This window comes from Ruditapes philippinarum, unplaced genomic scaffold (assembly GCF_026571515.1).
Source record: "Ruditapes philippinarum isolate M1 unplaced genomic scaffold, ASM2657151v2 ctg170_1_1_1_1, whole genome shotgun sequence".
NCBI classification, from domain to species: domain Eukaryota; kingdom Metazoa; phylum Mollusca; class Bivalvia; order Venerida; family Veneridae; genus Ruditapes; species Ruditapes philippinarum.
In genome coordinates this window covers 125222-149028 of record NW_026858297.1, presented here as the reverse complement: position 1 = coordinate 149028, position 23807 = coordinate 125222, and the positions used below count along the sequence as shown (strand labels likewise).

Genomic DNA, 23807 nt, shown 5'->3' with positions numbered 1-23807 from the left:
AGTGCCGTACGGCTAGCCAATACAGTGTGTCCTGGCTAGTCGTACGTGACTCACGTACGGCTAGAACTTTTGGCTAGCCGTACGGGCCCGTACGGCTAGCCACTTCCTATTCTAAATTAGGGTTAATGTAACCCTTATTTTTTCGACTCTAACTGTTGTTTAACACAGATGTTAATAATCATGGAGCTTATTATAAGCATGTATATCTATAAAGGATAAAACAATATTAGAAATCTTCGACCATTCGGGAATTATTTTGCTTGAAAATTAATGCGCCTGTCATTTGACCATCTTTACGCAGTGATCTCCCCTGAATTTTTTCGGCGTTGGTGTACATATAAAGGGAAGTAACCGCTTCAAAAAAGGACCTATTTTTGGCTTTTGCAATTAACAGCATCAGACTCTTTTTCGTTACCATTATTTGTTTGGTCTGACGACCCAAACAAATAAAAAACGAGTAACGTACTCTCGGTATCCGACTTATACGACGTTTAAGTGTAAAGAACAGATAAATTAATAAACAAATTTAATTATAAATAGATCTAATTGAAATTAAATGTATGCTCACGTTGAAAATAAAAAAAACTATAGAAAATATTGGCATGGCCTTTTAGCTTTTGTAAGCAAACTGTGTTTGCACGGAATTTTCGTGCCTTTATTTCAATCGGACAGAATTCACCTTCATTCATGATAAACATGGTTAAAATGGCTGCATTATCAGTGAGATCTTTCATGCCATTCAACATTGAAACCATCTCTGAACATGTTTAGCGTCAATGATTATCATGTTTAGCGTCAATGATTATGGATAACGTTTTGGACCCCAACTTTGGTAAGTTTTCCTCTTTCACATGCTTAGCTTAACGCAATAATCAGCTGTATATGGCCGATGATTTGTGTGTGTGTGTGTGTGTGTGTGTGTGTGCGTGCGTGCGTGCGTGCGTGCGTGTGTGTGTGTGTGTGGGGGGGGGGGCTGGGACAGTAAATGATTCGTCAATGCTAAAATCATCAGTTATAATATTCCTTGAAATGGCCATCCAATTTATTTGATTCATTTCTCGATGAACTGGATTTACCCATGAGTTGCGCTATCTGGTTCGCTACAATTTTCCGTCAGTTTCTATGGTGTCCTGTTTGAGGCAGTTAAGATATCGCATGTTACGATTTAAAATTGACTAAATTTCTTGTTTTAGCTCGACTGCTCAAAAAATTGGGAGAGCTATTGTAATTGTGAATTTTGACAGAACTTCGGCAATTTTTGAAGATAAAAAAATTCTACATTTAGGCCATTATTTTTTGATATTTCGGTTTACTGACTCCGTATTTTGGGAAAATGAAAAAAAAAAATCTGCCCCCAAAAAATTTTGTGTTGTCTTGAAATACGCCGCTAATAAAGTTAAGATGTTAGTTAATATTCTATCAGGATATATATATCTCATCTTACGACTTTTCAAACAAACGTCAAGAAAAATTTTCACGGTAATAATTATGAAAGAATGTCTGTTAAATGGGTCAAGCCATTCTCACAGAATTATATGAGGCTTTGATCATATTTCATCAATACAATTAAGGTGTCCAAATGCGTAAAAATGTCAAAGTAAACAAAACAAAAAAAAAAAAAAAAAAAAAAAAAAAACACGCCAAAATTACGTAAGCAGTTACATTCAAGGACAGAGCAAGAGAAATCTGATGCAATTGACAAGATCAGTATTTTCAGATTTAACAAAAAAAAAATAGTCTTTAAAAGCAGATTGAATACAGATTTTCAAACAAACAAAATTTAAAAATGCACTTACTATTAATAGATTTTTATGTCAATAATTGACCCGCTAATTATCCGACAAAAAAATATTTTCACATCGGGCAATATTAAAATTGAACATGTGTAATCTTTTCTTGACAGTTTTTTTTAACTGAGTGCAAGTCAGCTGAGTTTCGGCACCTTTGATGATTCAGATTACACAGCAGTGTGTAAACATCAAAGAATGACAGATTCTTTTGAAGGGCTGGCTTGCCACTTGTCATTAGTCATCGTGTGTAGATTTCATGTGTGTTTTTTAAACAATGGCAATGTGAGCAAAGTTTTTTTTTGTGTATTTAGACAATCTTTGGAATACACAATCGGCGATCGATGTATTTAATTTCATTGCTCTGGTAAGTACTATGTATATGTATGCACCACATTTAAAGTTATGAAAACCTTTTTTTTTTTTTCCCGCCGCCGACCCAACCTTTTTTTGGAAAAAATCAGTAAACCAAAATATAAAAAAAAATGGCCTTATTCAGGCTCTTGTTTTACTATCAAGCACTGAGACTAGTCAAACGCACTGGCTCTTGTTAATAGATAAGTTAGGGAGATTTAACATTCTCGTTCGAAGACTTTTCACTATTGACACTGGTAATAAGTTAAAGTTCTCGAAAGCAACATGCGAAAATTAAGGTTAAAGCTGCTTGCCTCAAAATGAGTCAAAATATTTCAATAAAATTAAACATCAGAAATGTTTACTATGATTTAAGGAAAATTAAAATGATGCAAGATTCAAGTAATACATGTTTCACAAGTTATGTGCAGTTAAGGAATGATTTTTCAGTATTCACAACTATATTTCTATAGCGTTACTAACGCAGTAAGGCATATTAATGCATATTTGACCACTTTTTGGTAATATACGTGGGCTGTAAGTGCCATTGATAATGTGTAAATTGCTTCCTTTATATTAAACATTCAAATACATTTTCAAAATTTTCATGAAAATTAGCATGAGTCTGGAGGCGTGCTGCTTTAATCATCGCGAAGATTTTTACATTTTGATTCGCACCAGGATTTAAGTATTTAAGAAAGAATAAGCATGAGACAAATTCAACGTTGTATAGCGCGAATAGTTTCTTGTGAGAATGTAAAATATTGCCATTTTTTCTATGAAAATACAGAAAGAGGGCTAAGACTTTAGAAAAAAAATAGCATGTCAATAAGAGACCTTCAACTGGCCCAAGCAGGACACCGTTCTGTATTTAATTCACGTGGAAAGTAACGGTTATTTAAAAGTGTGTTCTTACAGACGTAAGAAGACACTTTTTAAATAGCTCTGCTTGGAGTATAGTCATATAACTGTAAGCCATACCTGTTCCAAAAGCAATTGTGAAACCTTTAGACATGAAAGCAGAGTCTGATTTGAATTCCACCTTGAAATGTCCTCCAGGTGCATGTATAATATTGCCTGTGTCATTATTATACACATCAATCTCTGATACTTGTTCAGTGCTTTTGTCAGCATAGATCTAGAAAAAAAAGAGTAAAATTTGTTGAATTAAACAGTGTATTCTGATTTTGGTACAAAAAGTGTATTCTGATTATGGTACGAACAGTGTATTCTGATTGTGGTACAAACAGTGTATTCTGATTGTGGTACAAACAGTGTATTCTGATTATGGTACAAACAGTTTATTCTGATTATGGTACAAACAGTGTATTCTGATTGTGGTACAAACAGTGTATTCTGATTATGGTACAAACAGTTTATTCTGATTGTGGTACAAACAGTGTATTCTGATTATGGTACAAACAGTGTATTCTGATTATGGTACAAACAGTGTATTCTGATTATGGTACAAACAGTGTATTCTGATTATGGTACAAACAGTGTCTTCTGATTATGGTACAAACAGTGTATTCTGATTGTGGTACAAACAGTGTATTCTGATTTTGGTACAAAAAGTGTATTCTGATTATGGTACGAACAGTGTATTTGATTGTTGGTACAAAACAGTGTATTCTGATTAGGGTACAAACGGTGTATCCTGATTATTGTACAAACAGTGTCATTCTGATTGTGGTTGCGAAACAGTGTATTCTGATTATGGTACAAACAAGTGAATTCTTGATTGTGGTACAAACAGTGTATTCTGATTATGGTACAAACAGTGTATTCTGATTATGGTACAAACAGTGTATCCTGATTATGGTACAAACAGTGTATTCTGGATTGTGGTACAAACAGTTTATTCTGATTAAAGGTACAAACAGTTTATTCTGATTATTGTACAAACAGTGTATTCTGATTGTGGTTACAAACAGTGTATTCTGATTTATGGTACAAACAGTTTATTCTGATTATGGTACAAACAGTGTATTCTGATTATGGTACAAACAGTGTATTCTGATTATGGTATCAACAGTTTATTCTGATTATGGTACAAACAGTGTATTTCTGATTATGTACAAACAGTGTATCCTGATTTTGGTACAAACAGTTTATTCTGATTATGGTACAAACAGTTTTATTCTGATTATGGTACAAAACAGTGTATCCTGATTATGGTACAAACAGTGTATTCTGATTGTGGTACAAACAGTGTATTCTGATTATGGTACAAACATTTTATTCTGATTATGTACAAACAGTTTATTCTGATTTATGGTACAAAACAGTGTATTCTGATTATGGTACAAACAGTTTATTCTGATTATGGTACAAAACAGTTTATTCTGATTATGGTACAAACAGTTTATTCTGATTATGGTACAAAACAGTGTATCCTGATTATGGTACAAACAGTGTATTCTGATTGTGGTACAAACAGTTTATTCTGATTGAGGTACAAACAGTTTATTCTGATTGTGGTACAAACAGTGTATTCTGATTGTGGTACAAACAGTTTATTCTGATTATGGTACAAACAGTGTATTCTGATTATGGTACAAACAGTGTATTCTGATTATGGTACAAACAGTGTCATTCTGATTGTGGTACAAACAGTTTATTCTGATTAGTGTACAAACAGTGTATTCTGATTTGTGGTACAAACAGTGTATTCTGATTATGGTACAAAAAGTTGTATTCTGGATCATGGTACAAACAGTTATTCTTGATTGGTGCGAACAGTGTATTTCTGAATTATGGTACAAAACAGTGTATTCTGATTATGGTACAAACAGTGTATTCTTGATTGTGGTACAAACAGTGTATTCTGATTGTGGTTGCGAACAGTGTATTCTGATTATGGTACAAACAGTGTATTCTGATTATGGTACAAACAGTGTATTCTGATTATGGTACAAACAGTGTATTCTGATTATGGTACAAACAGTGTATTCTGATTATGGTACATAGAAAACATTTTGAACAGTCATTAAAGTGTGACTTCTATGTAGATTTCACACTTTGCATGTTCTTACTTCTTCTGGAATACCAGACTATCTTATATTTACAATTAAATTGACAAACAATCTTCTGGGATAATCTCTGTTGTAAATATGCAAACTTGACCATGCATTATAACTTAGGCAGTGTGTTTACACTTTATATTAAAGAGGTCTAAAACATTGGAATTTTTCATTAAAATCATGCAGTTCCCCCCCCCAAAAAAAATGAATATTACTTTCTCAATTGGCAATTTAAGAAAAAATCAAGAGGTTAAAGACCCCTATCACAAATCAAAAAAAAAACCATTGTAAGGAAATCTAAATTGTCATACACATTAACTAAAATTAAGTAAAAATCTATGTGCTTGATTAAATTGTTCAAATTAAAAAGATTTCAATGAGTTAAAGTTATCATATTACCAGAATTTCTTTACCTTGTAGGACCAGGTCTTTAAGGTTGGCATTATAATCCAATAAATACATTTAACTATACCTAGTAGTTTACATATAGATGATTGTGTACTTGAAGATGTCTCCATATAGGACAAAGTCAAAAAGGCTGGAAAACTGCTCTTAAACTTACACTAGATGTAACAGCATCGAAACTTTTTAGCACCAATATTTCATGCACAAAGTAGAATAAAAATTTAAAATAACTTTCTATTGTTTAACATGAAGTAAAAGACCTTTACCATAAATTTATCTTCTGATCGAGTAGTTGGATTGGTTCATAGAGAATCCTGTGCCAGATTCAGGTATGTAAGAAATTTGAGAAACCATTTCCCACTGGGATGCACTTTCCCCAGCATCAAGTGTCCATATACACATGAGGTCATTGGGTACAGGATGAGGAGAAACTATAACACCATATGTGTCATCTATTGCCACTCCACACCCTTCAGAAATTAGAATACATTTATAAAAATCATTATCAAAGAAATGAAAATGAATAACAGTGAAATAAGAATTAAAGAATTATTTATTATTATAAATTTTATTTTGAACACAAAAATTAGCATATTAACAAATTCCTTCAATTACATGAATACTTAAAATAGCTCAATTATAATGAGAGAAATGGTTTTGAAAGAAACCAGTTTTTTAACTGAAATGTACCTAACATATAATCACCTGTTGTATTCAGATCATTTTAATACACGCTGCCTGATCATTTGTTCAATGTACAGAAATGATCCAGGCCGGAGCCTGAACATAAGTACCATGATAGATCTAGACCAGAGCCTGAATATCAGTGCCATGATAGATCAAGGCCAGTCTGAACATCAGTGCCATGATAGATCAAGGCCAGTCTGAACATCAGTGCCATGATAGATCAAGGCCAGTCTGAACATCAGTACCATGATACATCTAGGCAAGAGCCTGAACATCAGTACCATGATAGATCTAGGACAATCTGAACATCAGTGACATGATAGATCTAGGACAGTCTGAACATCAGTACCATGATAGATCTAGGCCAGTCAGAACATCAGTGACATGATAGATCTAGGACAGTCTGAACATCAGTACCATGATAGATCTAGGACAGTCTTAACATCAGTTGCATGATAGATCTAGGACAGTCTGAACATCAGTGACATGATAGATCTAGGCCAGTCTGAACATCAGTGCCATGACAGATTAAGGCCAGTCTGAACATCAGTGACATGATAGACCTTGGCCAGTTTGAACATCAGTACCATGATACATCTAGGCAAGAGCCTGAACATAAGTGCCATGATAGATCTAGGACAGTCTGAACATCAGTGACATAATAGATCTAGGCAAGTCAGAAAATCAGTGCCATGATAGATCTAGGACAGTCTGAACATCAGTGCAATGATAGATTAAGGCCAGAGTCTAAACATCAGTGCCATGATAGATCTAGGCCAGTCTAAACATCCATGCCATGATAGATCAAGACCAGAGTCTGAACATCAGTGCCATGATAGATCTAGGCAAGTCAGAAAATCAGTGTCATGAAAGATCTAGGCCAGTCAAATCATCAGTACCATGATAGATCAAGGCCAGTTCGAACATCAGTGTTATGATAGATCTAGACCAGTCTGAACATCAGTTCTATGATAGATCCAGGCCAGTCTGAAATCAGTTGTAATGATAGATCTAGGCCAGTATGAACATCAGTTCCATGGTAGATCTATGCCAGCCTGAACATCAGTGACATGATAGATCTAGGCCAGCCTGAACATCAGTACCATAATAGATCTAGGTCAGCCTGAACATCAGTACCATGATAGAGCTTAGGCCAGCCTGAACATCAGTGACATGATAGATCTATGCCAGCCTGAACATCAGTGACATGATAGATCTATGCCAGCCTGAAAATCAATGACATGATAGATCTAGGCCAGTCTGAACATCAGTGTAATGATAGATTTAGGCCAGCCTGAACATCAGTGACATGATAGATCTATGCCAGCCTGAACATCAGTGACTGATAGATTCAGGCCAGTCTGAACATCAGTGTAATGATAGATCTAGGTCAGCCTGAATATCAATACCATGATAGATCTATGCCAGTCTGAACATCAGTGCCATGATAGATCTAGGCCAGTCTGAATATCAGTGACATGATAGATCCAGGCCACTCTGAACATCAGTGACATGATAGATCCAGGCCAGTCTGAACATCAGTGTAATGATAGATCTAGGTCAGCCTGAATATCAATACCATGATAGATCAAGGCCAGTCTGAACATCAGTGCCATGATAGATCTAGGCCAGTCTGAATATCAGTGACATGATAGATTTTGGCCAGTCTGAACATCAGTGACATGATAGATCTAGGCCAGTCAGAACATCAGTGACATGATAGATCTAGGCCAGTCAGAACATCAGTGCCATGATAGATTTTGGCCGGTCTGTACATCAGTGCCATGATAGATCTAGGCCAGTCAGAACATCAGTGACATGATACCTCTAGGCCAGTCAGAACATCAGTGCCATGATAGATTTTGGCCGGTCTGAACATCAGTGACATGATAGATCTAGGCCAATGTGTACATCGGAGTGTCATGATAGATGTAGGACAGTCTGAACATTAGTGCTATGCAAAGATCCAGGTCAGTCTGAACATCATTACCAACTGATTATGAACAACACTCTTATCAATCACATATTCAATTTTAGCAATCAAGACATAACTGGCAAATGTTTCATTTTTTGAATATAATTAAAAGATTTGGACTAACCTAGTTTGTATTTCAAAGTTACATGACCATTGACAGGGACGTAGTTAGACATCAATTTTACTTCATTAGTTGTTGATGTATAATAATGGCGGTCAGATAGAGAGTCTTCCATTCCTTCAACATTTAATTCATACTTTACTTCATCCACCGAATACCCTGATTTAGGGGTAACTTGCACCTGTAAACACAAATAATATGATAACAACAATTTAACCTTTCAGAAGAAAACTTTATCTTGAGATTTATATTAGGTTTCACAGCTTCATGTCCAATTTTTTAATGGAAACAAAATTACTTCCTTAAACATGGGTCATTACTGATTTTCCTTTTATGATTAAATACAGTAATGTCTTAAACAATTATCAATGCATTAACTTATAAAGTACACTTATTTTATGATCTGTTCAAAATATGCAAAAATATTTTAGTGTGTTTTCACTATACATGTTACATGTACATATAGAGACAGCTATTAAGTGTAACATACATAATAGGTTATCACATTTCCCTCGTTTGCATTAATTTGCCAACTCAGCTTCAGATTTATTGGTGTATACTCATCATTTGTAAATGGCATACTGATATTTTTCCAATCATTGATTGCCATTTCTTGTTTTGTTCCCGCTGGTATTGATGGTATTTCTACAAAAAACAGTTATTCATGTATTTCTAATTTTGTTTGTTTTAATAAATAAGAAATGTGTCGTCACGTCACGGATGCCCCGGCATGCAATAAAAATTCAGATGTAATCATATTTAGTTCAAAATTTGTTTGCACAATCTATTTTTTCATTTTAAGTTCAAAGCCCTTAAAACTATTCAATGTTAACACAAACCATTTTTTATAAAGTTCAAGGCACTGAAACTATTCAGTGTTAACCCAGCCAGCATCACTATATCGGGCCGATATAGGATTAATGTCGGCATGTCGGCAAAATATGCCGACTATTGGCCGACGTCGGGCCGCTGCAGTGCCGACATATTGAGTATTTTGAAAAATTCTAATTGCAATGCCATTGTTTACTTAATAATGTGAATAAATTGTCCTTTGTATGATTTCAATTACTAGAACAATATTAACCACATTTCGTGTAAGATCAAAAAAGATACATCGGGTCTGCGTCGGGCCTACATGACCTATCAATGCAAGTATTTTGTATATCGGATTGACATCGGTACGATATTGCGTTTTCTGTTGAATTGAAAATCATGCAGCAAATAATTGTAAATTTTGATATGAATTTCTAAAATAATCATAGTTGAGTTTGGAAATGATATGTGGTTTGTTATTAAATTCAATATTTACGTTTTGACTACATAAAATCACTCTTTTATTATATCTTAAATGAAAAGCTTGAAAATATTCACTGCAGTCCTACAATTAACAGATTAAGCGCCAAAAAGAAAAGCTAACAAAGGAAGGTGATGAAAAGCATGTTTTTATTAATGTAATGATGATACAACAAATCTGTAAACGCTGTTAATAATTTGATTTTACACTTAAAACTATTGGAAAAACACAATTTATCTGTTTGTCTCTTTTTTAGATGTAAAATTATGTTTGAAAATATTTGTCACATAATTTCGCGGCATGCATTATCATGGTAGTGATTGTCATTTGCACATTTAAGTTAAAATATGTGTCTTTATTGTCTAATTTTGTAGAATAATTATCTTTTAATTTGTGTTTTTGCAGGTTGTGCCAAATGCTTGCTGCTAGATGTCATCAACATGCTAGCATAAGGATGATACCTGGTCTATATAGGACCGATATCTTTCTACTGTTGGCTGACATCGCACCGCCATTGTTTTGATGTAGGCCCGATGTCGGCAAGAAATATCGGGCCTATATCGTTAAGATGTCGGCCCGATATTGTTTTGCCGATGTCGGGCCAACATCATTCCTATTTGCAGCCGAGGTTAAAGCCGACATCGGGCCGTCATAGAAAACCATGTCGGTTTGATGTCGGGCCGATATAGAATGTTGGCTGGGAACCTTTTGTGAATTGCATATTTAAAGCCAAAATAATGACTACATCCATTTCAACAAAAAGTTGAAAATTCAAAATTTTTCCAACATTCAAGAGAGATAACACTGTCCAAAATCATAATGTTCTACGACCAAATTCAAACTTGAACTGCTTAATTCTAAGATGTATCTATATGTCAAGTTTGAGTTGAATGTGTAATTTTACTATTGGGGCGATAATGAACAGAAACTGAAAATTTCATATTATTTTCAAAGTTTAAGGGGCATAACTCAAACATGACCTGGGCATACCATTGACATATCCATATGTCAAATTATGGATAATGAATCCATATGTCAAATTATGGATAATGAGATAATTAATAGAAACTGAAAATTTCATCAAGGGGCATAACTCTGTAAACAACCATCAAGCCATGACCTAATTCGAACTTGACCAGTATATTCTTATGATATATCCATATGTCAAATTTTAGTTGAATGTGTCGCAACTGTTTCTAAAGATAATGAACGAAAAATTATGATAATTATATATATATATATATATATATATATATTTTCTAAAACACGCCCAGCAAGCTTGTCGCTTTTCTTTAAAATTGTGGGGTTTTTTTTTGGTTTTTTTTTTCTAAAACACGCCCAGCAAACTGTCGCTTTTCTTTCAAATTGTGGTGTACGGTAAAACGAGCGAATGGCATTTTCGAGATAGAGCGGAAGGCCGATTTAAACAGCTAATTGTAAGTTTTGTTTATGATTTTGTCTTGTAATTCATTTAAGTTGTATTTTTTAGAAAACGGAAAATGTAGTTCCGTGTAGGATTGATTTAGGCTTCCAATGATCTAATCTGTTACAAAAAGAAAATAATATTAAGCCCTGGAGAACTTTTCTCCCTGACGAAGTGAACGACAATTCGTTAAATATCAAACTTCCAACCATAGAAAAGCTCTACACTTCGGATTTCTTTAAAAGGTGTTTTAGAAAAATATCAACCCGTAACAAGAGTAAGTCCTTCGTGAAAAATAAACTGCTCTTAGTAAATTTCTTAAATTTTTATATAGAATTTTTTCGAAAGTAGTGGAGCCAAACAAGAGCTAAACGGGTCAGTTGTAGGGTCAAGGCGATATTAAGTTGGCGTTAAGAGCGTAGTCTACGAATTTCTATAAATAAAATCTTTAAAAGCTAAAATGTGAAGCCGGAGAAATATGATAATAATATTAATTTATTTCTACTATAACTAGGTCTATCAATTATTGATAATTTTAGTCCGTACACCAACTGAGCACTGCCTGTTTTATTACATTCGTTTTGTTCTTAGATTCCCTGTGTATAAAGAAACAACATTTTACAGATATTGCTTTTAACTTATTTGTTTTCTTAAACCAAGAATTTTTACTTCAGTGTTTTATCATAAAAGTAAACATTTCTATTAATACTTTGAGAGGACAATAATAAACTAAACAACAATGCTAAAAAAGGGAGGAAGTTTCTTGAAACATAACTTTAACACGTGTTATATCCTCAAAACGACTGACACCTTGTCAACCATTTTCATAGAGATTCCCCACCTTACAAATTCATAAAAAACGTGGCTTATTTGTGTTTGATCTGAACATGTACGTTAGAGCTATTTATTACAGAAAGTCATAGTAAAATGAACTTGGTAGTAGTGATCCATTTAATTTGCCCCGTGCATTGCATAATTTTGTCTCTGTTCTGCACCTTGAATATCTAACTTTTCGAAAAACATAACATTTTGGCAAGAACAATATATATCTCGGTCTCAACACTTGAACATGTCTATTTTAACTTCTATAGCTTTTATACATAAAAGTTCATAGACTTCGCTCCTCCCAATACGTCAAATTAATATCGCCTTGCGCTCAACATCGAACCTTTCGCTCCATCTATTACCTTTGGCTCAACTACTTTCGAAAAAATTTAAGAAATCCTTCAGGAGTAATTAATGTTGCACGAAAGACAAGTTCTTATTACGGGTTGATATTTTTCTTTAACACTTTTTCAAGAAATCCGAAGGGTATGGCATTTTAATGGTTGGGAAGTTCAATATTCTACAAACATTGTTCGCTTCGTCAGGGAGAAAAGTTATCCCGGGCTTAAAATAATTTTCTATTTTTAACATCTTAGATCATTGGAAGCCTAAATCAATCCTACACAGAACTACATTTTCCGTTTTTCGAAAAAATACAACTTAAATGAATAACAAGACAAAAACAAAAACAATACTTACAATGAGCTGTTTAAATCGACCTTCTGGTCTATCTCGGAAATGCCGTTCGCTCGTTTTAAATACCGTACACCACAATTTTGAAGTGGAACGACAGTTTGCCGGGCGTGTAAAAAAACATGTAAAACATGTAAAAGTAAATTAGTCAAGTATTTATACACTATCATACCTATTTGAAAAATATATTTAAAAGGTTAAATTTTGAAACAGGTACTGATACAATTTATTGATTTCACAATGAAATATGATTTAATGCTGACATTTATGTGTATATCCAACACAAACTCATGTATACCTGTTACCCATTCGAAACTGTATGTTCCAATATTTCTACTTAAATCACTAGCAGCATAAAATCTAATGGAAAGGTAATGGTTTGTTGAGTATAGATGTTTGCTGCTGACACTGCCGGTAAAACGTCCTAACATCTCGGAAGATTGAAATAAGAAGCTACCAGTCCAAACCTCTAAAAATACGACATTTTCTTCAAGATTCATCTGTGGTATCTGTTTGAGGAAAAATAAATAATATACAAATATGGACTTTTTAGCTGTTGAATATGATGTGATATTATATAATTTATAAATAGCTTTTATATAAATATGGCTTTTCAAATCTGCCATTGCATACGACGTAAATCATTATTTTTCAGCTTGTCTATTTTTCCATAATTTGACCCTTTCTTTTAAATGAGCGCATTGGCATGCTAATCCCTATTGTTCTTAAAATGTAAAGACTAAAATACACTTAACAAAAGTTCTAACCGATCACTTTTTAAATTTTGATTATTTCAATACGGGTCAATAGATCCTTATAAAATTTGCAGAGGTGATTTCTGTGTCGTTTTCTACCGATTTGTGGACAGAGAAATAATCTAATACGGTTCCATGCAATCACACGGGAGGCAAGGCGCGGTTTACACGAAGTGGCACGAAATTTTCGTGCAGAGCGTGGTGAGTATTAAATTTTACATTGCATAAATCCTTGTTAACTTTATAAGTGAAAAAAACATAAAACATGGCACGAATGTCGATGCAGTTGGAATGTTGAATGCTGGAGTCTCTATCAGACAGGTGTGTGGCTGTTCATAAAAATATATTTTTTAAAGATATCGATAAAGTATTATTTAAATAGAAATATGTTATAATTTTATTATTCTCAATGTGTTCATTCTCTTCGAATAAAATATAAGTCGGATCTATTTGTATTATTCTTGTTCATATATAAGCGAAAACTCAGGGTGATCGGTTAGAACTTTTGTTCAGTGTAGAATATAACTAGAACTGCCATTGCCATGGCGTGAATACCCCCGCATACCACTTTGTCAGAATCAACAGTGGCCATTTAGAGCTCAAGGATAACCTCCCTGCCAAATCTGAGGTTACTAAGCCAGTGCATTTCTAAGTTATGTATTCTCCATGCTTCAAATGTAAAAATGTCAAAATCAATACACTGCAGATAGGTATTCTTAAGCATTTGAGCAGACAAGCTTATTATAGTAAATATCCTTGTGACCTTGACCTTTGACACAGGGATCATCTACTAGTCATAAACAACATCAATACCAAATATGAAGATTGTTGATCAAAGCATTCTTAATCAATTGAGCGGAAAAGCTTTTTAGTCAAGGCTCCTGTGACCTTGATCTTTGACCAGGTGACCTCAAATCAATAGGGGTCATTTTCTAATTATGACTAACCTCCATGCCAAAAATGAAGACTGTGGGTCATATGAATCTCAAGTTATTGGGCTGACAAGCTTTGTTTAAGTCAAGGCCCCTGTGACCTTGACCTTTGAGCCAGTGACCTCAAAATCAGTAGCGGTCATCTACTAATCATGACTAGCCTCCACGCGAAATATGAAGACTGTGGGTCAAAGGAATGTCAAGTTATTGGGCGGACAAGTTTTTTTAGTCAACCCCTCTGTGACCTTGACCTTTGACCCATTGACCTCAAAATCAAAAAGGGTCCTTTACTTATCATGACTAACTTCCATGCCAAATATGAAGACAGTGGGTCAAAGGAATCTCAAGTTATTGGGCAGACAAACTTTTTTTGTCAAGGCCCCTGTGACCTTGACCTTTGACCCAGTGACCTCAAAATAAATAGGGGTCATCTACTGATCTTGATTTACCTCCATGCCAAATATGAAGACTGTGGAGCAAAGGAATCCTTAAGTTATTGGCTGGACAATCTGTTTTAAGTTAAGGCCTTGACCTTTGACCCAGTGACCTCAAACTCAATAAGTGTCATCTACTAATCATGACTAACCTCCATGACAAATATGAAGACTGTGGGTCAAAGGAATCTTAAGTTATTGGGCAGACAAACTTTTTTTGTCAAGGCCCTGTGACCTTGACCTGGTGACCTCAAAATCAATAGGGGTCATCTACTGATCTTGACTTACCTCCATGACAAATATGATGACTGTTGGTCAAAGGAATCTCAAGTTATTGGGTGGAAAAGCTTTTTTAGTCAAGGCCCCTGTGACCTTGACCTTTAACCCAGTGACCTCAAAATCAATAGGGGTCATCTACTATTCATGACTAACCTCCATGCCAAATATGAAGACTGTGGGCCAAAGGAAACTCAAGTTATTGGGCGGACAATGTAAAACCGACGGACGGCCGGACGGAAGGCCGGACAGGGAGATGGACGGACGGCCGGATGGACAAGCTGATTCTAGTATACCCCCTTACAGGGTATAACTAAAATAGACTTCTTTGACTCTTATTGACACATCACTCAAAGTTGTTTGCTTCAAACAAAATTTGCGTGACGTCACATCATAGTCTCGCGTCTTTTGGGGATTTCCAGAAAATCTATTTTTAGAATAAAAAACAGTGAATATACTCTGAAAATCTATTTTTAGGAAAAAAACAGTGAATTTACTCTGATACTGACCTGTTATTTTTTTACAAAAGAAACTGCTTGTTAGCCAATCAGGGAAAGGCATTTCAAAGCTATTTATGGATTATTTAATAATATACAAATATGGACTTTTTAGCTGTTGAATATGATGTGATATTATATAATTTATAAATAGCTTTTATATAAATATGGCTTTTCAAATCTGCCATTGCATACGACGTAAATCATTATTTTTCAGCTTGTCTATTTTTCCATAATTTGACCCTTTCTTTTAAATGAGCGCATTGGCATGCTAATCCCTATTGTTCTTAAACTGCTTGTTAGCCAATCAGGGAAAGGCATTTCAAAGCTATTTATGGATTATTTAATAATGTATAATATGTCAACTGTGATGAACTTCTAGAAAATATGTTTGTAATATTGTGATACAATATTTTATGTTATAATTTTATATACTTGACTTGTCACACACAAAGGAATACAAATATACTAAATGTAAATTAACAATTAAGCAAAGTCACTTTCAAATTTTAATAGGCCATTGTGCAGGGAAACATTTTTTTTAAACCAATGACCCATAACCTCTTGGTGAAACATTGACATTACAACTATCCACACAGCTGTATGATACAATGTGTTATATTAATATTGTCAATATTTGTGCCAAGTTTTTTCAAAATCCCTAATCAGATAATTCATATGCCATAAATTGTTTAAAGAAACTGTTAACATTGAACCTTTAAAAGTAACCTTGACACATGGATACATACATAGAGTTTGACATAAACTCACTCATCAAGCTTCATAATTACTATCTTAAACTATTTCAAAATTCACCATTTTTATTTAACAGATGCAACACTTACATAAAGTCTGATTCTTTGTCCTACTCCGGCTTCTAAGACCCAGGTTTGTTCGTCAAAATCAGACATAGGCTGAGTCTGGACTGTTCCAGTAGTTTCAGATAAGGTAAGATACCAAGTTCCACGAGATGCTGAAATAACAGCAATATGTGTTTATAATAATATATGGATTATCAGTATCAAATGAAGTATCAGAGAAATGCATGTCAACATCAGGACAGATTTTAAAATATTTGTTCTCATCACTTGACCTTTATCAGGTCATATTAATTACTTCTGAAGTACATTTAAAGCAACTACAAATGTTGATGTTTATTACTTAAAAACTAACCATGTCATTACTAAATACAGAATAAGCCTATGAGTCATGTAAGAAAGTATTTAAAACCAAAAAGAGTCCTTATCTTTTACAGAATATTCCATATATTCCTTATATTCAGATACAACATATGTAATTTGTTTATTGGTGCAACTGTGCATGAGATACTTAATTGAAATAAACAAAACCAGTCCTGTTCCCCACATTTAACCTGCTGGATAGTTAAATCATGGCTGTACACTCCAAGTCATGGTTAAATGAAATTATCATAGAAAGGGCGTCATAATTCTGCTTAAGTTCTGAGCAGACTTACCTGCCCTAGACAATCAACAAATATTTCAAGTTTGATTTGAATACCTTTGATGGTTTTAAGAAAAGGGCAATAGTCTAAATGAAAAAGGGAAACAGTATTTTAGGATTATCTGACATTAGAAATGTATTTCAAATTTGGTAGAAAACAATATTACTCCAAGCTTAAAGAATAAGTAAATATTTTTGACACTTTTTTTAGAAATGTAGTTTAAAGCAGCACGTCTCCAGATTCATGCTGATTTTCATGAAAATTTGAAAATGTATTTAACAGTATAATATTGTAAAGTTACCAAAAGAATGTAATTAACACATTATCAATGGCACTTACAATTATGTGAATTACTATAAAGAGGTCAAAATATGCAAAAATAGCCCTTACTCCATTAGTAACGCAGTAGAAATATAGTAATACATACTGAAATATTCAGTCATAATCATATATAGCATGTTAATTTTTACTAGAATTTTGAATCTTTATACCTTTCCTAAAATCTTAGTACATTTTTCTCATGTTTGATTTATTTGAAATATTTTTGCGCATCTGGTGGGGTGCAGCTTTAAGTAAAAGATTAACCAAGACATTCAAAGTTAAAAAGGCTGCATAACTGAGCAAGGTTATAAATGAAGTTTAACAAGTATTACAAGTTTAAAGTGGTTTACTTGAGTTTTGAGAACTTGAACTTAGTAAAAAACATCAATTTAAAAAAGGAAGATGCGTTACTTTTCATAATTCTAAAATTATCTACCCAGAATAATTTCTGGATTATCTGCCCTTTTGAAATGGCATCTCTCATGATAAAACAGTAATGCCAAGTTTGAAGTTAATAGTTTTCATAGTTTTTGAGAAAATGGACCTAAATGAAAAATTTAATAAATGCCAATGGCAATGAGAGGGTCATGACAACTCTAAGCTTCTTTTTTTCTTGGAAAAGTGGAGCTAAAAATGAAATAAATAAATAAACCACATAAAATACAGCTTGGTTAATAGATTAAATAACATAAGTATTTAAGAATTCAGGTGATATATTGATGACATGGACATGTTTAATCCTTACCATCCTAAAACCTTAAATATTTCAATCTGGACAAAACCATTTACCATTATTGGGAAAATTTAAAACATTAAGTGACTGAATAAAGCAAACAGTGAAGACCATGATCTGCAGGACATCCTTGATGTGCACTGGTTGCAGGGGTAGAATTAGCTGGCACATTATTGGTCTGCACTGGTCACAGGGGTAGAATAAGCTGGCACATTCTTGGTGTGCACAAGTTGCAGAGGTAGAATTAGCTGGCACATTATTGGTGTGCACTGGTTGCATGGTACATTATTGATCTGCACAGGTTGCAGGGGACGAATTAGCTGGCACATTATTGAAGGGGTAGAAAAAGTGGGCACATTATTGGCCTGCACTTGTTGCAGGGGAAGAATTAGCTGCCACATAATTAGAGGGGTAGAATTAGTGGGCACATTATTGGTTTGCACTAGTTGCAGGGATAGAATTAGCTGGCACATTTTTGGTGTGTACTGGTTGCAGGGGTAGAAATAGCTGGCATATTATTGGTCTGCACTGGTTCTAGGAGTAGAATTAGTTAGCACATTATTGGTCTGCACTAGTTGCAGGGATAGAATTAGCTGGCACATTATTGCAGGGGTAGAATAAGTGGGCACATTATTGGTCTGCACTAGTTGCAGGGATAGAATTAGCTGGCACATTATTGCAGGGGTAGAATAAGTGGGTACATTATTGGTCTGCACTAGTTGACGGGATAGAATTAACTGGCACATAATTGCAGGGGTAGAATAAGTGGGCACATCATTGGTCTGCACTAGTTGCAGGGATAGAATTAGCTGGCACATAATTGCAGGGGTAGAATAAGTGGGCACATTATTGGTCTGCACTAGTTGCAGGGATAGAATTAGCTGGCTCATAATTGCAGGGGTAGAATAAGTGGGCACATTATTGGTCTGCACTAGTTGCAGGGATAGAATTAGCTGGCACATTATTGCAGGGGTAAAATTAGCGGGCACATCATTGATCTGCACTGGTTGCAGGAGTAGAATTAGTTAGCACATTATTGGTCTGCACTAGTTGCAGGGATAGAATTAGCTGCCAGCATCTGGATAATGATTAAAATAATATTTGTATGATTGACTTACTACAATTGTTTTCATCTCTTTCATCGACACATTCAGGTAAACCATTACATACCTGTTGTGAAGGTATACATTTTGCATCACAACGCATGTAACCTGAAATTCAGAGGTATATAACATAAAATGCATTCCTCTTCATCAATTGGTATATTGCTAGTTATATGATTTTTTGACATGTTATATAACCCAATATTAATGGTTGTTTTCGTACAAATCGTATTGCAAACAACCATTGATTTATGGCCATTTAACCTGTCAAGATTCTTTATAACAAATTTATAGTACAGGAAATTCCATTTTACAGAAAAATGATTCTTTATAAATCAACAGCAGCTATATATATATACAGATTTACATGACTTGTTGAAAAGAACATATTGAATTTTATTATATAATCTATAAATAGCTTTGAAATGCCTTTCCCTGATTGGCTAACAAGCAACTTTTTGTAAAAAATAACAAATCAATATCAGAGTATATTCACTGTTTTTTTTCCCTTAAAATAGATTTTCAGAGTATATTCACCGTTTTTTCTTCTAGAAATAGATTTTCTGGAAATCCCACGAAAGACGCGAGACTATGACGTGACGTCATGTCAAGTTTGTTGTTATTATTCAGAATAAATGTTTAGTGACTCGTATATAAGAGTCAAATTAGTCTATTTTAGTTACCGCCAACAATACAAATGAGCGTGCCAATGCACTCATTTAAAAAAGAAAGGGCCAAATTATGGAAAAAGTAGACAAGCTGAAAAATGGCAGATTTGATAAGCCATATAAAAGCTATTTATAAATTATATAATAAAACAGATATGTACTTTTTAGCTGTTGAATATGATATGTACTGAAAATTTAATATTGATATCAAGACATAAAAAAGCAAAAAAAAAAGAAGTTAAGTGTTATTCTTCAACAGTATGACGGAATTTTGTACAAACTTACAAATTTAATTTTACTGACAATATCTGATGTAACTTAATTTTTAAAATAGAACATGTTATCAATGTATTGATGATAAGTTTATGACGTGACAGTATCAGGTATTTCATGTTTCAGCAACTTTCATGGTAACATAAAAAATTCATTAAACTCAACCCTGATATTTCAATTAACTTGAAGATAAAACAACATTGCTGGCATGTTAAATTTAGTATTATCAATATCACATCTGTGTTTACAAAACATCATAACTTCTTGCAAAACACATCTTTTCTTAACAGCACATCTTTCTAAAACACACTTTCTAAACAGCATGATCTTTCATTAGACATATCTTTCATAATAACACATCTTTCAAACAGCACATCTATCACAACAACACACTTTTCTTAACCACCCATCTTTCTTAACAGCACATCATATTAACAACTAAACTTTGTTAATCACACATATTTCTTAACAACACAACTTTCTAAACAACACAACTTTTAACCACACATCTTTCGTAACCACACATTTTTGCTTAACCACACATCTTTCTTAACCACAGGTTTTTTTAACAGTAAATCTTTCTTAACAAAACAACTTTCTTAACCACACATATTTCTAAACCACACATCATTTTTTAAAAAACAAATCTTTTCATAACAACACATCTTTTTTTAACAACATCTTTTCATAAACCATATCATTTCTTAACAACACTTTTTTCTCAACATTTTTCATAACAACATATCTTTCATAGTGCTGTTAGGAAAAATGTGCTGTCAAGAAAGATGTGTTGTTATGAAAAATATGTTGTTGAGAAAGATGTGATGTTATGAAAAGATGTGTTGTTATGAAAAAATGTGACCACTAGAGTGTTAACAAGGATTTTCCATATTTTGGCGATGTGACCTTGTTTTTGACCCCAGGTAACTCATATTCGAATTTGACCTTGAAATCATGAAACAAACTTTTAGACCAATTTCCAGGATATTTGGATCAAAACAGTAGCCACTAGAGTGTTAACAAGATTTTTCTATTTTAGCTCCTTTGACCTGGTTTTTCATCCGAGATGACCCATGTTCGAACTCATCCGAGCAATTATCTAGACAAGCAACCTAACCAAGTTTGATGGCAATTGAGTAAAAAATGTGACGACTAGAGTGTTTACAATGTTTTTTATATTTGGGAAGTGTGACCTATTTTTTTGACCCCATGTGTCCCATAATCGAACTTGACATAGAAATCATCAAAACAAACTTTTAGACCAATTTCCAGGATATTTGGATCAAAACAGTAGCCATTAAAGTGTTCAGGACGTTTTCGGGAGTTTACAATATAGACATTTAGGCAAAATTAAAACAGTTTTATAGAATTTCTATAAACTTGGCATGTTGTTAGAATATGATAACAGAAACATTGTAAGCGAAAAAAAAATGTGGTCACCGTACTCGTTTTTTAGTTATCTGCTCCTAATTCAGAATTTCTACTTATTTTAGGTCATTATAAGGGCAGATAACCTATATAGACATAATGCATTTTTGTTTTTACTTCTGGATAATGTTTTTTCTTTTTATTCTTAAATACATAATTACATGTAATTCCTTATATCGTTTCTGTTAATTTTTTTTCAATGTTAATAAAGGTACTTTAAATTATTAAAAAATAGGCCAATTTTTTAAGAAAAAAAATGCACAGGTTAAGAGAAAAAGTGAGAAAAAACTATCCACTCTAAATTTGTTCTTAAAATTTTTCATATTGACTAAGACGAACGTAAGCTTCATGAAAATAAGAAGAAAAAAATGTATTGTTTAGCTTCATTGCAAATTATCTGCCCTTGAATTTAACGAAAAAGTCCATTTCGAGGGCAGATAAATCGAAAATGAGAACGGTGACCCCAATTTGTTTCCGTTAAAAATGTTTCTGTTATCATATTATAATAACATGCAAAGTTTAAAGAAATTCTAATGAACAGTTTTAATTTTGCCTATATGTCTATATGAAAACTCCGGAAAACGTCCTTAACAAGATTTTTCTATTTCAGCTCCTTTGACCTAGTTTTTCATGTTCGAACTCATCTGAGCAATTACGAAGACAAGCAACCTCAAGTTTGATGACGATTGAGGCAAAAATGTGATTGCTAGAGTGTTAACGAACAAATGTGGTGGACGGACGACATACGACGGACATTCAACGATCTTAAAGCTCACCTTGAGCTATCTCAGATGAGCTAAAAAGGCACAATGCAATAATTTCAGTCAACACGTACCTTCTAAGCATGCAGGATATTTGCATACAAATGGCAACAATCCACTAGCATCATACATCATTACTTCATTTTTTGGATCAACAGCAGTGGCATTACCACCCATCAAGTCAGGTTGTCTATTACCCCATCTTGGTATCATTTCTAATGGAACATCCCCTCCCAAAATCTTCCATTCATCATCAGATTCTTTCAGTAGCCCTAACAAGATAAAAATTGCAATGCACATAAGAAAAAACAACAAAGTTATTAAAATATACTGTCTAATAGGAATCAGTATTCATTGCCTCTCTAATGTGATTCAGGATTTGTTTGTAGGAGCTACCATTTATATTAAATCTTTCAGTCACTTTTCCACATTTTGGTGAAAGGAGGCAGAGCCCATTAGGTGGGGAAAATGTGTCCTTAAAGGCTACTTTGGGGGATGAAAGTATAGACGAGGGTTGAAACAATTGCTGCTTCATGTATTCTTTTCAATTTCACAATGATTTAAACATCAATGGCCTAGCACATTTCCATTTTATGCTTTCTTTAGTTTATAATCACCCAAAAACATTCTATGTTTTTTTTTAATTTTAAAAAACCTTTTAGGTGAGATTGGTTGCATACTTTTCCAGTTGGGGGATTGGGCCTAATTTCAACCCTATAAAACCATTAAAAAGTGGCTAGTTCTACATACAGCACAGAGATATTGTTAAGTTTTTACATGTGCTATATACAAAAAAAGATAAAAGATTAACATATGTTGCTACCTACCAAACCAAATCTTTTTAGGCAGCAGCTTTGCAACATAATCATGATATTCAATTTCATCTCTAGGGTAGTATGGCTTACTTCCTTGTCTGAAAATAAAGTACATTGTATTTTTAATGACTTATCAATAAAATTAAAGCAATGATTCTATTACTTTCATGAAACTGAAAGTTTTTAAGCATGTGGAAACCATAAGAAACTGGATCTGTTCATTATTTTTTCTGATTTTTTAGCTCAATTTTAAAACACCTTTATGATCAAATCTCCATATCTCAGCTGTTGAGCCACATTACCATGATATCTTACCAGTAATAACCAGTTTCTCCACCACTTACCATTAACTCATCCCACACAATTTCTGGATCAGCGTTGCTACAGTAAGAGCATTACACTGAATGCTTGAAATAAAATTTCTCAAAGAAATTATGCCAACCTAGAGCATTGAACTAGCGTACCCTTGATTACCCTCTCACTTTATGTATGTTTGTAGTCTATGCTCAATGAGAGTCCATCCGCCCATAAGGGCACACAATTCAGCTTTCGCTGTCGAGTACGGACCCCGGAGACATGTCACCAGTGTTAAAGAGTTAATTTTGAAGCACAAAGTGGTGATAATTCACCTTCGTGCAATTTCCACGGAGAATAAGCCGAAGATATGAATTTTGAGCGAAAAGTAGGTCACTGTTCGGCGGTCAATGAGAACCTAAATGTACAGTTACCTGAGACAATATGAAAGGGTAGCCCTGAAAATGG

General features: G+C 33.9%; 2 protein-coding genes across 2 annotated transcripts in view; both read right to left on the bottom strand.

Annotated features, from left to right (window-relative positions):
- The window catches only part of LOC132752704 (uncharacterized), a 136171-nt gene extending 130253 nt beyond the window's left edge, over window positions 1–5918 (bottom strand). The window contains exons 1-2 of the mRNA XM_060743068.1: window positions 5836–5918; window positions 3123–3279 (exon numbers count right to left, since the gene is read on the bottom strand). Coding sequence (XP_060599051.1) covers window positions 3123–3279; window positions 5836–5838 — 160 coding nt within the window. The 5' untranslated portion in view covers window positions 5839–5918. The remainder of the gene's footprint in view (window positions 1–3122; window positions 3280–5835) is intronic.
- Window positions 5843–23807, bottom strand: part of LOC132752703 (uncharacterized) — a 39585-nt gene continuing 21620 nt past the window's right edge. The window contains exons 4-11 of the mRNA XM_060743067.1: window positions 23058–23143; window positions 22305–22502; window positions 19116–19208; window positions 16327–16454; window positions 12886–13096; window positions 8843–8997; window positions 8356–8533; window positions 5843–6039 (exon numbers count right to left, since the gene is read on the bottom strand). Of these exons, the coding sequence (XP_060599050.1) occupies window positions 5843–6039; window positions 8356–8533; window positions 8843–8997; window positions 12886–13096; window positions 16327–16454; window positions 19116–19208; window positions 22305–22502; window positions 23058–23143 (1246 nt within the window). The remainder of the gene's footprint in view (window positions 6040–8355; window positions 8534–8842; window positions 8998–12885; window positions 13097–16326; window positions 16455–19115; window positions 19209–22304; window positions 22503–23057; window positions 23144–23807) is intronic.